The 15003-nt window shown below is 53.4% G+C and overlaps 1 protein-coding gene across 2 annotated transcripts in view; it reads right to left on the bottom strand.

The window, feature by feature from the left end:
* Window positions 1-15003, bottom strand: part of STARD10 (StAR related lipid transfer domain containing 10) — a 56656-nt gene that overhangs the window by 23266 nt on the left and 18387 nt on the right. The window contains exons 1-2 of one of the 2 annotated variants that reach the window (XM_080688551.1): window positions 2959-3214; window positions 2279-2589 (exon numbers count right to left, since the gene is read on the bottom strand). In XM_080688551.1, coding sequence (XP_080544677.1) covers window positions 2279-2485 — 207 coding nt within the window. In that variant the 5' untranslated portion in view covers window positions 2486-2589; window positions 2959-3214. Of the gene's footprint in view, window positions 1-2278; window positions 2590-2958; window positions 3215-15003 lie in introns of those variants that run through there. The other variant, XM_080688552.1, reaches the window with a different exon arrangement.

Here is a 15003-nt window from a genome sequence, read left to right as displayed (position 1 = left end):
TCAGAGGTCTCCACCCATCTCCCAGAGCTCCACCTGACTGTGCTGAGGGGACCAGGAGTGGGGTACAGGATGCCTATAATCAAGACCCCAGACTGCTCCCTGGGCCCCAGCTCTGCTCACCTACTATCCCCAACCTTCACTCCACTGGAGGGAGCAGACCTAGAAGGCAGCAATAAGGAGAAAAATAAGACAGAGAGGGCGAGGCTGGGAGGCTAGAAATCTGGGTTCCAAGCTCCACTCTGTTGGCACTTGGCTGGGTGACCTGGTCTGGCCCCTGTCCCTCTCTGGGCCTCAGTGTCCTCATTAGCACCTCAGTGAGGGTCGGGGGGGAGTATGAAATAGGGATTGCCAGGAGCCCTTTGGCACTTCCAATATCTGCTTAGTCTGAGAGGGAAGAAGGGACAGGGTCCTGGCTGCCAGGGAGAGTGTATGCCTTAACCACAGCCCACAAGCCCAGTTTTTCCAAGTCACTTCCACTCCCAAGGAAGACTACCAGACAAGATAAGACTGATGTGGCCACAAGAGGTCTGTTGTAGCAGTCTGGACCCCAGACCCACCAACCCCAGTCCTGGACAGGACTGGTTTATCCATTAACCAAGCCAGATGGAAGAGGCAGCTCCACCCTGTTGATAGAGGATGGGCGTACTAGCCTCCATTCAGATCTTTCCCTTCCTTCCCGCTGGAGAGCCAGCTCAGTGGGGGAACTACACTTCCCCACCCCGCTGTGCAGCCATCCTTCAGCCTTTCCCAGGTCACAGTCAGGAGAACAAACTTGTTCTCAAAACAACCTTGTTCACCTTTCATTCAATTTGTTCCTCCCTTTCTTCCTTCCATCCTTCATTCAGCTAACATCCCTGCTCTGCCTGTGTTGGGTACAGGGGACACAAACTGGATTGGGACCTATCCCCTGTCTTCAGTGAACACCAAGCTTGGACATACCAGCTGCCCTCCCCTTCCCTGCACCTCAGGCTCAGATACAGGTCAGGCCCCCAGGGAAGCCCCCTAGCCCACCGTCCTCAGGTCTGGGCAGAGTCCCAGAGGAGGAGACACATGGAAACTCGGAGAGAAAACGAAAGTCAGATAGGCAGGATGCAGAGAGTGATAGAGGGCAGAAAGGGTGAGCCAGAAGGCCACATGGGAACAGATGGACAAAGCTGTACATGACTAAGACAAAGGGAAGCAGAAAGGTACAGAGCCAGAGACGGAATGTCAGACATCTCTGGCTCTGGTGTGAGGCCAAGGTGCCAGAGCTAAGTCTGAGAGCAGGGCCTAGGCAAGGGGGTGGGGGCAGAGTGGGGGGGAGGACAGGAGGCCCTCTGAGTCCAGTGCCCTGATCCACCAACCCCTGCAACAGGAATCTACATCTTCACAGTTCCAGAAGGACAGCAGAAGGAGAAGGCAAAAGAAAGGGAAGGGAGGGGAAAGGGCACAGCCTACTGCCAGGAGCCCACTGAAGGGAGCCCTATCCACCTGGAAATGTGGCACTCACACAATGCCAGATGTGCTAGGGGTAGCTACTGATGCCTCTAGACCAGAGTCTTCACCAGCCTCTGCTCTATCTAGGCCCCCAAGGGAGATGAGCTCACGAGGTCCCACACCCTTAGCCTGCCCTGACAAGGCAAAGAAAGAAAAATCATGGGGCTATAATGAATGGGGTTGATGGCTGTGAAGGGGTTGATGTGCCCTGCCTCTTCTTGCCTCCCTTGGCCCCCTCCTCTCCCAACCCACCAACCAGCTTGGCCCTGCGTAAGGCAGGGACATCCACGCCCTGCCTTTGAGATCTGCCAGCCACAATCCTGAGTCCCTGCAGCAGACTCAGGGAGCAGCCAGGGACAGAAGAGGGAAGAGCAGGGCACCAGGCAGGAAGGGATCAGATCCCTGGCACCCAAGTGTGCAGAGAGTGGGAAAGAGACCCAGCTCAGGCTGAGAGAACCAGGAATTAGGAAGAGAAGGGCTCAGTTTCCCACCTTGAATGACTCAAATCAGTTAAGAGGGGAAGGCTTGTGGGGGCAGAAGGGTGCCTGAGGGAGATCACCTCCCTGGAGCAGGCAGGGGCATGCAGAAGAAGCTTGGGTTCTGGCAGAGTGAGCCAGAGTCACACACCTTCTCCAGGCCTCAGTTGGCCCATCTGTGTAATGGGGCTTGCAGAACAAACTGTGCCTCTACCTAGTTCCTGGCAAGAGACTGAAATGCACAACCAGGTGTCTGTGGCTCTGCGGGAGCACCAGGAGACCCCTGTCCGAGGTAGTGAGGCTGCATGTGCGGTACCCAACCCTACCTTGATCTTGTGCAGGGTCCGATCCATCTCCACAGCCTGCACCCACACAGACACACCGGCCTTGCTGTAGGTCAGGTTCCAGCCCGCCTCGGCCTCACACTCTGACCGGAAGCTGCGGAAGTCCTGGTCGTCGGGCACCTGGACGCTGTCGCGGCCCAGGACTGGCCGAGGCCCCTGGGGCTCTGTCGAGGCCGCAGACTTCTCCATGGAGAGGCCCAGGGCCCTGGTCCTAGTCTGGCTCTCCTGGGTCCTCCGCGGAGGCTCCGACAACGTCGACGCGGCTGCAGATGCTGACGCCACCTTCCTGGGACCTGCAAGACCGGTTTGGGGACCCGAGTCAGTGCTCTAGGGGCGCGGGTGGGGCCGTCCGGGGTCCTGGGCGGGTGCAGAGTTCGAGAGAGGCAGGGGCTGGCCCCCGGTGAAGTCCATCGGCCTGGGGCAGTCACGGGGCATACCCAAGGGGCGACCCAGACCTCCCTGAGGCGGGGAGTAAGGGCTGCGTGTCAGGGGTGGGGGGCGCGCGAGAGCCCGAGGCGTCCCGGGGAGGCCGGGACCCGAAGTGAGGAGAGTCGGGCGGTGTCCGCGCAGAGCTGGCCGGACCCGCTCAACTCACTCGGGCAGCGGCGCCAGCTCGGGAACAGCGCGGGGCGCGGTGCGGACGCCGCCGGGCCGCCGCTCACCTGTGCCCACTGCTCCGCCGGGGCCGCCGGGCCGGGGTGCGAGCGCCGCCGCCGCCGCCGCCGCGCTGCCGCTGCCCCGGCGACCGGGCCGCGCGGGGGCTCTGAAGGGAAGGGCAGTGGGTCCCACGGCTGGGCCGCCCCGTGCCCCCGCCCCGCGCGCCCTGCCTCCCTCCCTCCGGGCTAGACTGGGGGCTCGGGGGCACCGCTCGCCTGGGCTCGGTATTTTCCAGGCTGCGGAGGGACCGCGGACAGGCTCCCAGCCCCGCCCCGCCCCGCCCGCAGGGTCCTAGCGCCCGCCCCGCCCGCCGGGAAGGGACCTGGCCCGGGAGGGACCAGTCTCCAGGCAGCGCTTGGGGACCAGGCGCGGGGAGGCCAAGATAGAGTGGGATCTGATAGGAGGGGCGAGGGATTGCTAGAATAGTAATTCTGGAAGTTAACTGTGAACCCCTTCTCTCCACCCCCCTCCCACACTCACAGGTACACACCTCTGCAACAACCTACTTACACACAGGCACGCTGACCCCAGAGCCCAGAGACACCTCCAAACGACACCCCAGAGACCCAAAGATGGGCACACACACCCTACCACAATCAAGAGCAACTCAGAGTTGCCCGCAGCTTGCATCCCTAACCAACCACTAGCCGCAGAGTTCACAGGCTGGCCAGACTTGGGCAAAATCTCCACTCCCAGCTGGGAGCTGTAACAAGGCTCCCCCCGCCCCAGCCCCCAACTCTGGCTCTTGTCCATCACCACCCGCTCTGAGCACCCCTGTGTGTGTCCACACATCTCCCGTGGACTAGACTTGGCTCTCAAAAGCATCTGGCTCCAGAGCACTGGGGCTCCCTGTCCCTTCCTAAGCAGAGCTGGCCATGCTGCATAGCCGGGGGAGATATGTTCACCAGCACTCCAACCACCCCTTCCAGCCACCTTCCCTCTGGGTCCTGGTGCCAGCTCTGCCTCCAGTTGCTCTGTGTGCACTGAGGCCAATAGTTCAACTTCCCTGAGGCCAGGCCAGTATGTGTGGCACAGGGCCCAAGGCTGAACATTCACTGACCCCGGGGTCTGGCCCTTAACCCCTGGTGGGCAGCTAACAGGGTCCACAAGTGCCCACTACTTGCCCAATGTTTCACAGTGAGTATATGGGCATCCTGTCCAAAACCCAGGTCTCAACCTCCTCCCATCCCAGGGTTCCTTTCTCTGCTCTGGCTTCCCTATCCTCTCTGGGCCTTAATTTCCTATCTGTAAAATGAGGGAATCAGAATGTATAACCTCCTAGCCTCACCAGCCTAGACCTCTGGGATGGAACAGCTTCTCCTAAAGTAGCTAGAGAAAGATGAGGAATTGTCACTACAAATGTAGTCCTGACATGCTTAGGACTTTAAGATTTTAAAAATGTATTATTATTATTATTATTTAATCCTCACCTGAGGATATCCATATGCTGTCTCAAGCACCCCCAAACAGCAGAGAAAAGGGTCCTGTCTGCTCAAGGGCAGAAAAGTGAGCCCAGAAAGGCTGGGAGGGGGCATCTGGGGGAGGAGTCTGAAAAGAAGTCCCAGGACTCAGCCACCCCTGCTTCCCATAGTCTGGCAGTGAGGAATGATTACCCGGAGCGCGCTGGGTCTTACATGTGCTCCTCACACAGAGAGAAACCGAGGCCCCTAGAGCACAGGGACGTTCCTGAATCACACAGCAAGTCAGAGCCCATATGGGGGCCTCAGGTCTGTGAATGGGGCCCGGGGGGTCATTTGGAGAAATTCCCACCAGACTTTGCTTACTGCTCCCTGAAAGGCAGTGGAGCAGGGGCAGGGCCCTTGCCTGGAGTCACCCAAGATCTGGTCCCTAACATTCCCTTCAACTCCCCCACTGGGTTGAACTAATACCTTAGACTACTGTCATTTGGCCCCAGCTCCTCACTGTACAGATAGAGAAACAAAGGCCCAGCCCAGCCAGAAGGGACAAAGTAGAGATAAGAATCTTGGTCTCTAGCCCTAACTGGTTTGGCTCAGTGGATAGAGCGTCGGCCTGCGGACTGAAGGGTCCCAGGTTCGATTCTGGTCAAGGGCATGTACCTTGGTTGTGGGCACATCCCCCAGTAGGGGGTGTGCAGGGAGCAGCTGATCGATGTTTCGCTCTCATCAATGTTTCTAACTCTCTAGCCCTCTCCCTCCCTCTCTGTAAAAATCAATTATATATATATATATATATATATATGTGTGTATATATATATATATATATATATATATATATATATATAAAGAATCTTGGTCTCTACTATCCTATATAATAAAACCCTAATATGTAAATCAACTGAACTGTGGAACAACCGGTCGCTATGATGCACACTGACCACCAGGGGGCAGATGCTCAACACAGGAGCTGCCCCCTGGTGGTCAGTGCGCTCCCACAAGGGAGAGCGCCACTCAGCCAGAAGCCAGCATGGCTGGCAAGCGCAGTGTGGTGCCATCTCAGCAGCCTCTCCCGCTTCTGTGGCAGTGCTAAGGACCCCTCAGGGAATGTCCGCCTGCCGGCTTAGGCCCACTCCATGCTGCAGGTGGACAACCCCCGAGGGGTCCCGGACTGCAAGAGGGTACAGGCTGGGCTGAGGGACCGCCCCACCAGGCCTCTAGTCAACAATAAAAAGATATATTAAAAAAAATAATCTTGGTCTACCAGCTCTTAACCCAAGACTCTGTTCCTGTTCCCCATTATATGACACCCCTTTTACTACCCTGGGGGTAACCTTGGCACAGTCACCACCCCCTCTCTGCCTCAAGATTCAGCCCCCACCCTGCCCAGGTCCCAAGTCTTGACTTGCTCCTGGGTACCCCCTCCTACTCACCATCTAGTCAGACATATGGATGGCTGCCTGGATCTCCCTCCGGGACAGGAGGAGAAGGCTCCCCCCCTAACTCCTCCCCACCCCCACCACCTCCTCAGGGGTAACTGGGCCTGCCAGTTTGGGTGGAGAAATTTTCCAGGTTGCCTAGGGCAACGAGGCAGCATTCTGGGGGCACTGTTCTAGAATATTGTGCAATGACCTGTGTGATGTCACCAGGAAGTAGCAGAGTAGAGAGGTGGTTTCAGAGGCCCCTCTGAAAGGCCCAGAGCAGAGCACTCTAAGGCCCCCAGGGCTGGCTTGTCCTTGAGGACGACATGTCCTTTATAGTCTGGTGGCCACAGGCTCTGCATCCCAGTCCCTTCTGGAGCCGGATCTAAGTGTTTGCCCAGGGCGGGCCTCCTACCCCTGCTGGGCCTCCCTCAGCAAACAGCCCAAACCCTGCCTTGAGGGAGCACTGCTAGAGCCTGAGAGAGTCACAGAGAGATACACAGTCAGTTACCCACATCCTCACTCCTCCCGGTGACTCTGTCACAGCCACAGATCATCACTGATGTCCTGTCACAGTCCCACACAACCACACACCATCTCAGGCTCTTTCTTGTCCGGCCAGCCAAAGGTAGGCTTGCTTAGGCATGCTAGGTTACCCAGAGCACTGAAGTAGAGTCATTAGGTAAAGCATCGGACACCTAGTGAAATTTGATTTTCAGATAAGCAAAGAATCATTTTTAATATAAGTATGTCCCAAATATTTGCTAAATCATGCAACCTGATGCCTGAGGCACTGCCACCCCCACATCACAAAGCCTTGAAGTGCTGCACAGTTGCTCCCAGTCCCCTCATAGACCTCAGTCCTTTGTGGATAGAAAAAAAAGGGGGAGGGTGCCCTAGCCTGTTTGGCTCAGTGGATAGTGTTGGCCTGTGGAATGAAGGGTCCCGGGTTCGATTCCAGTCAAGAGCACATGCCCAGGTTGCGGGCTTGATTGGCAGTGGTGGGCGTGCAGGAGGCAGCCAATCAATAATTCCCTCTCATTATTGATGTTTCTATCTCTCTCTCCCTCTCTGAAAAAAAAAAAAAAAAAAAGGTAGGGAGGGGGTGCTATGGAAAGTAACCTCACAGGGTGATCTGATCATAAGATCATAAATTCCTAACTGGGCAGGTCATGGTGGGTAGTCATGCCCAGGCCTATAACTTCTTTAGTGAAAGGTTTTAAGCAAGCCCTGTCCATTGTTCTTGTGCATCTAGGTTAACACACTGTTGAAATGCCAGAAGTAATCTCCCTCTGAGGGACCTCTGAGGGGGATTACCTTGCTTTCTCTCATCTTCATGTAATCTTCCTTACTTCCCTCCTTAATTTCAAAGGCACAAAAGAAACTGCAAAACTGTCCTTCTCTAGATCTCAGATCTTGCTTTCCGGCAATTGTCATCATTTTTGGCTCAAATAAACTCATGAAAATTCTCTATAGGTTTGGACATTTCTTATGTTGACACTCGGGAAGGTCCCAACTCCTTCAGCACGGCTCTCAGAGGAACTTCTCCTTCAGGAACAGTAATGGCCTACGGGCTTTGGAGGTGGACCCCACCCCTCCTACTACCCAAAGGGTGACCCTAATTGCTCCCCCAAGACCCTTCTACTCCCTTAGGGTGGAAACTGTTCTGAGTCAGGATGCTGAGGGCCCAGCCTTGAGATTAAAAAAATAAGAAACCATAAGAAGGAAGTTGTGTGGGCTGCCAGGAAAGGGGCCTGGTCTGTCCCAGGGCTGGAGTCCTGGCCCTGGTTGAAGGGCCAGGCAAACTCATCCTTCTGAGGGGAGGGCCTGGAGTCAGGCAGATGGATCAGGGACATGTGACAGGAAACTCCATGGCTTTCAGAGGCTGCATTGACCCAGCAATCGAACTGCCCAATAAACATCAGCAGCAGGGAGACCCAGCCTCACGGGAAGGAGCGTGGGGGTCCATCAGGGCCTGAGGACCTCCCAAAGGGGGAGTCTCCATGGTTCTGCTCTGGGCCTTGCCCAAGGTAGGCCTGTTTTTCTGTCAAATGGTGATGCTCAAGATGCCTCCCTACTGGGCTGAGGCAGGTAGGAGGTCTCTTTAATTGTAAAGTCCTGCACTGGTGGTAGTGGGGTTATTATTAGACTAGAGGCCCGGTGCATGAAATTTGTGCACTGAAGGGTTGTCCCTCAGCCTAGCCTGCACCCTCTCCAATCTGGGACCCCGCAGGGGATGTCTGACTTCCGGTTTAGGCCCGATCCTTGTGGGACATCACTCTCACAATCTGGGACTACTGGCTCCCAACTACTTGCCTGCCTGCCTGATTACCCCTAACCGCTTCTGCCTGCCAGCCTGATCACCCCCTAACCACTCCCCTGCCAGCCTGATCAATGCCTAACTGCTCCAATCGCCCAATCGCCCCCAACTGTCCTCCCCTGCAGGCCCAGTCCCTCCCAACTGCCCTCCCCTGCAGGTCTGGTCCCCCCAACTGCCCTCCCTCCCCTGCAGGCCCGGTCGCCCCCAACTGCCCTCTCTCCCCTGCAGGCATGGTGCCCCCCAACTGCCCTCCCCTGCAGGCTTGGTCTCCCCCAACTGCCCTCCCTTGCTGGCCTGATCACCAACAACTGCCCTCCCCTGCCAGCCATCTTGTGACCACATGGGGGCAGCCATCTTGTGACCACATGGGAGCAGTCATCTTGTGCGAGGGCTTGATGGCCAATTTGCATATTACCTCTTTATTATATAGGATTCCTCCTTCCCCCTAAGCCTGGGTTGCCTGGGCAGTAGGATCCTGCAGGCCCAGAGGGCAGCTCCCAGGGCTCTAGCATTAGGGACTGGAGGGCAGGGGGTGGGGGAAGGATGGGACAGATGTGGTAAAATCCCTTCTCAGCAGTCTAGCATAATGGCTAAGAGGTTGGCTAGAGAGACAAACTGTCTCGGCAGAACCTCTTACTGTGTGATCTAGAACAATTTACTGAATCTCTCTGTGTCTCAGTTTTTCCATTTCTAAAATGGGTAGACTAGTGTGGATTTATATCATTGCAACAGGGATGAAGTGAGTTCATGCACATGGAGTGTTCAGCCCTGTGACTGGCACACAATGAGTGCTCAGTAAATGCCATAGCTGTTATCAGCTCTTTTCTTTTTTTTAAAAAAAAAAAATTATTGATTGATTTGAGAGAGACTTGTTGTTCCACTTATTTATGCATTCATTAGTAGATTCTTTTTTTAAAAAAATATATATTTTTTTTATTGATTTCAGAGAGGAAGGGAGAGGGAGAGAGAGATAGAAACATCTCATCATTGATTGGCTGCCTGCTGCACGCCCCACACTAGGGATCAAGTCCACAACCGGGGCTTGTGCCCTTGACCAGAATCGAACCTGTAACCCTTCAGTCCGCAGGCTGACACTCTGTCCACTGAGCCAAACCAGCTAGGGCTCATTAGTTGATTCTTGTATGTACCCTTACCAGTGGTCAAACCCGATACCTTTGCATATCAGAATTACGCTCTAACCAACTAAGCTACCTATCAGCTCTTGTCTCCTGAGCCCCCTTATTCCTGTCTGGCATTGTTGTTGGGTTGTGCCACCATATTAGTAATCTTTAAACTTCCATTAATTTTCATGTATTCTCCCCAACATATCCTCTGACATAAGCAGGTTGAATTTGTCAAGAGAAGACAGCAATTCCAAGCTGGCTAGCTAAGTCTGCCGCCAGGAACCAGATAAGAAACCCAAGGACCACAACTAAGAAACTGGTTTGCTCCAGAAAGATCCAAGATGGATTCTGAAACCCCTTTCCAAAGGACCTTTTGAGGAAATTTCATTAGCATGCTAAAAAATCACACCCAGGGGTGGAGATTTAACATTAAAATGAGATGTGGTGTATGGCTAGGCATGTTCCAAGCATGTTTGGGGACAGCGCATGCTCCCTTGGAAATCTGGGAACTCCGTTTTCTCAGAAATCTCTACCCTGAGACTTCCTAATTCCCCCTCATACCCTTTAAGACTTCATAAGTCCCCAGAATCAGGAAGAAGGCATCTTTAGAGCACAAGATCATCCTACTCCATTCCTGGGCCAAAGAATAAAGTTTCTGATCTGCTTTACTGAACATGGTTTTTCTCTATTGGTGTGAGCAACAATGAGCAGAATGACCATGATTTCAAGTCCTTGACCCACAGGGATTGGTGACAACATCTGTGTTCAAGGCATGGCCTCTTTCCTATGTCTTTGATGCTCGACCTGAAGGCAGTACCTCCCTTTTCTTCTGAACTGGAGGAAACAAAACAGGCTGGGTTCACCCCGGCCAGTGTGGCTCAGGTGGTTGGGCATAGTCCTGTGCACTGAAAGGTTGCCAGAGTGATTGCACATGCCTGGGTTTCAGACTCAATCCCCAGTAGGGGGCATGCAGGAGGCAGCTGATCAATGATTGTCTCTCATCATTGATGTTTCTCTCCCTTCCTCTCTCTGAAATCAATAAAAAAATATATTTAAAAAAACAAACAGCCGAAACCGGTTTGGCTCAGTGGATAGAGCGTCGGCCTGCGGACTGAAGGGTCCCGGGTTCGATTTCGGTCAAGGGCATGTACCTTGGTTGCGGGCACATCCCCAGTGGCGGGTGTGCAGGAGGCAGCTGATCAATGTTTCTCTCTCATCGATGTTTCTGACTCTCTATCCCTCTCCCTTCCTCTCTGTAAAAAATCAATAAAATATATTTAAAAAAAAAACAAACAAAAATAAAACAGCCTGGGTTCACCTGGAGCCTGGGGGTTGACCAAAAAGCAGAGGAGGGCATTATGACATGTTGTCCCCCACCCTTACCCCAATTCCAAACAGTTGTCAAAGGCCTGAGTCCCCTTTAAGAATTCTACACTCAGTGGCTCCTTGCATCCCCAGAGCACCCTCCTCAATGTCTGACAACCGGTTGCTAGGACAGCAGCAGGACACAGGGAGCTTGGCCATGCCCAGGCAGTGGGCTAGACAGGACTGAAATGTCCATACTCCAGAGGCTGGTTCACAGCTGGTATGAGGAAGGTTCGATAGGGGCTCTGAGAATGGGGCTAAAAGCTCTGCCCTAGGTCAGGGTTCATTCTGGGTCAAAACCCACCACCTGGAATGGGCCTAAGCCAGGCTCCACTTCCATAGGGCACGTGTTGGAAACCTCAGAGCTGGTGTATTAAGAATATGCAGATTATGGCCTGTTGAATGAGGGAACACAAGCCACCCACACTGGCATCAGAGCTCCCACTTTGGAGAAGTGAAAACCCAGGGGCCCTTTTGATTGAAGGTCCAGTTTCAATACATTAACACTAAGGAAGTAGTCACAAGATTTATTACTTACAGATCCCAGAAGTGAGGGAGCACAACGAGGGGGAGGGAGGAAGGGCAGTTCTCTGTCCCAGGTCATGAGGGAGGAGGAGATAAAGAACCAGATAGCAAGAAGCACCCATTATCTATGAGGTGGTTGGAGCAAAGGCACTAATTTTTTCACAGGCTCAACTCTGAGTAGTCATTTAAAAATGCGCCTGGGAAAAGCAAGGCAGGAACTTGTGGCAGGATCCTAAGCTCCAGGCCCTTATTTAAATGTCCAGACTCTGGTTGTGAGCAGGGTTGACATACTGTCAAATGCCTAGGTGGCAACACAAAATGACTGTTTTCTCATCTCAAGGCACTGATGTGCAGTCACCGCCTGCCAGCCACTGCCCCCTGCCCTGCGGCTCTGGGTCAGCAGCATCTCCACAGGGTTCCCCAGGGGAGGCTGCCTCCTTCAGCACCTTCTAAATTTAGGGCTCGGGCTCTGTGACTCATTCTTGAATCTGCTTTGCTCCCTCCTCCAGGATTGTGCTCCCACGGTATTTTCATCCTCTGCTGCCTCAGCCTGATTAATAAGGCCCTAGAAATCCTGCAGCAGCCACCACACCCCAGTCCACCACCCCCCTTCCATCCCTCAGGTCAGCTCTGGGCTTCTCTCTGACCAGGTCTGTCTGCCTTCCCTTACCTTTCCAAACACTCACCTCTACCCTGCCACTCCCCAACCAGAACCTACCCAGGGGGCCATATTGGGGGCTGACTCCAAGCAGGACTGTGGTGGCAGTGCGGAAGGAGAGAGGGAGCCAAGACCTGCCCCCTCCAAATTAGTTGCCAGGTAGAGTCTCACTCCCACCTTGGAGGCTCTTGGTGAGTTCTTGGCCTCTCTAGGTTTCTCTTTCCTCCTCTATAAATAAGGGGTTTGAACCAGACCTCCATTACGGAGGTTTGGACCACAGTTGAAATGAGCACTGAGCCAGATCTACACCTTCAAACAGGGTAGGCCAGGGGCGGGATATCTGACATTAGGCCCTGTATCCTGTCTAGGCTCCCTCCTAGCCCTTCTCCCCTTTTGCTCTGGGGACACAGGCCAAGTCCCTGCCAGTAGCCTTTTTTAAAAAAAAATTCTTCATTGTTGAAAGTATTACAGCCCTAACCGGTTTGGCTCAGTGGATAGAGCATCAGCCTGCAGACTGAAGGGTCCCAGGTTCGATTCCGGTCAGGGGCATGTACCTTGGTTGTGGGCACATCCCCAGTAGGAGGTGTGCAGGAGGCAGCTGATCGATGTTTCTCTCTCATCGATGTTTCTAACTCTCTATCCCTCTTCCTTCCTCTCTGTAAAAAATCAATAAAATATATTTTTTAAAAAGTATTACATATGTCTCCTTTTTCCCCCATTGAACTCTCCCAGCCCACTCCCGACCCCCACCACAGGCCCTAACCCCCCTATTGTCTGTGTCCATTAGTTATGCTTATATGTATGCATACAAGTCCTTTGGTTGATCTCTCACCCCTCCTACCCGCCTCCCTTCCCCTGCCTTCCCTCTGAGGTTTGATGTCTGGTCCATGCTTCTGTCTCTGGATCTATTTTTGTAATCAGTTTATGTTGGCAGCCTTTTTTTTTTACTTCTGCCCTGCCTGGAGGAAGGGTTGTGCATGACCCACACCCTGAAGGGGCTGGGAAGAGTATAGGGTCTGGTCCTGGTCTGGCTGACCGGGGCTGTAATGTACAGCTTAACTCTAGACCTCAGGTTGTGGGGAAGGGGATCATGTTGCATGAGGAGGTGTAGACAGTGTAAACACTTGAGGTGCCTGTTCCCTGCCAGGTTACCAGTGCTAGAGGATGAAATGGGGATGTGGGTTTCCCCCTTGATTCCAGAAACATAGGCTCTCAGGGCACAGAGTGTAGGTGTCTGAGAGATGAGCATACCTGGGCTGCAGCATCTCTGCCCCTGCTTGACTCCTGAAGAACCTTGTCTGCAGTAGCCTCAACCCCGTGTTCATCAGTAACAACAGTGGCTAATGTTTACTGAGCTTGTAACATGTGCCTGGTGCTGTTCTATGCACTTAACAAGTCTTAACTTCTTTAATTCACAGTTATACTGTGAGACAGCCCTGGATAAGGTTTCCTACCCCTCACCAACACCCTCCCCCCACCCCCCCCGGCCCATGACACTTTACAGACATTTCAATATTCAGAGAAGGGTAGTGACTGACACGAGGCCACAGAGTTAAGTCACTGGGAAGGCTGGTTATGAGCCAGGTTTGACTACAATCTTGGCTTCTGCTTGCTACCCCAAGGTGGCTCTGCCCTGAGTATACATTAGAGACTCTATAAATGTTTGATGAAGATGTTTGATCGCTGCCATGTAATGGAAAGAACCCTATTCTAGTTCAGTTGTACCCCAACAACTGAACTTAAGAGAGTCCTTTCCTCCTTTAGCCTCAGTTTCCCCCCAATGAAAACAGAGATTAGTGAAGACCCACAGAATTAGATACTGGGATGTGGGGAGGATCTCGGATTTCCATTTCTGCAAACACTTGCCTTTCATGACTTGCTGGAGGAGGAGGCCCCTTCTGCAACCAGACCTCAGGGTCTCCCAGCCCCCCCCCCCCCCACCTACCTCCAGAACCTCTAAGTGCACTCCAGAGAGGAACACCTAGGTATAGCCCAGGTCCACCACTTCAGAGACAGAGAAGAGTTCACTTCCCTGCTGGGCATTTGTCTGATCCTGGGGGTTGTATGGTGTGTCCATGGTGCCACCTGGCTATTCCACCTGACTGGGAGAGTGGCTCCTACAGCCTCCGTTCAATGTGCATCACTTTCTTTCCTCATTACTCAAGCCAGCCTGGGTATCAACTTCAGCCGCTGCTGGCCCCTCCTGGAGTCACCTGAGTGCCCAGTTCCTCCCATGTTCAGAAATAGAGCCCAGTACCCTCCTATTCCTTTCCTCTCAGAGTCTGACCCCTTAGAACTACCCGCACATCTGTCCCACCTGGGCTCCTTCCATTACCTGGGCCACTACCCTGAGAAGCAGGGTCTATACAGATCCAGCTACACTGTTCTCTTTCTCCAGGATTCTCCAGATCTTAGTTTCCTGCTTCTTGTAGCCATCTCAACAGAGCAGGGCCCTCTTCCATTAGACTTAGGTTGGGTAGAAGGATTGGAACTAGAGTCTCCTCCAGGCCCTCAGAGTAGTCTGTGTCTCTTAAGACCGTATCCAACAAAAACACTCATCCTTGGTGCAGGGAAAGGCTCCAGGACCAAAGGCAGGAGGGCTGGGCTGTAGCCCTTGCTCACAGACTGCTGAGACCTGTAGGGCAAGCTCCTGCCCCTTTGAGGCCCTCAGTTTTGCAATTTGTAGAAAGAGGAAATGGGCCCCTCAATCAGCAATCACCTGACTAATAATATTTTGCCTTTATAGACCGCTTGGGAATTTAGTTTCACTCCTGCATCCGATTTGATCCTCCCAACAACCTACTTCCATTTACAAATGAGAAGGCTTAGGTTCCCAAGGGACCAGAATTACCCAAGGTCACACAGTAAGTCAGAGGCAGAGCCTGGGCTAGAGTCTGTGAATCCTGAACCATCCATCTCTGGTCCTTCGAACTCTATTATACTAGGACTTTGGCTATGTGACTTTCTCTGACCCATTGCCCAATCTACAACAGGGCTGCTGTGAGGATCAAACTAAGGCAATGAAGGAAGCTATGCTTTGCAAACCATGAGGAAAGGACAACAAAAAAAGACGGACAGTTACTAATTCTGTTATCTTGGCTAAGGCGCCCCCAGGTGTCCATCCCGGGTTGCTCTGCTTGCGCAGGCGCTCTTTGGTGTTTACAGAAGCCGCCAGGTCCTGCATTTGCGCCTGCGCTTCCAGCCGGAGCTGCCAAATGTCCT

This window comes from Plecotus auritus, assembly GCF_963455305.1.
Source record: "Plecotus auritus genome assembly, chromosome: 9".
Lineage (NCBI taxonomy): Eukaryota > Metazoa > Chordata > Mammalia > Chiroptera > Vespertilionidae > Plecotus > Plecotus auritus.
Note: the sequence above shows the minus strand (reverse complement) of the source record. Positions and strands in the feature narration are given on the sequence as shown.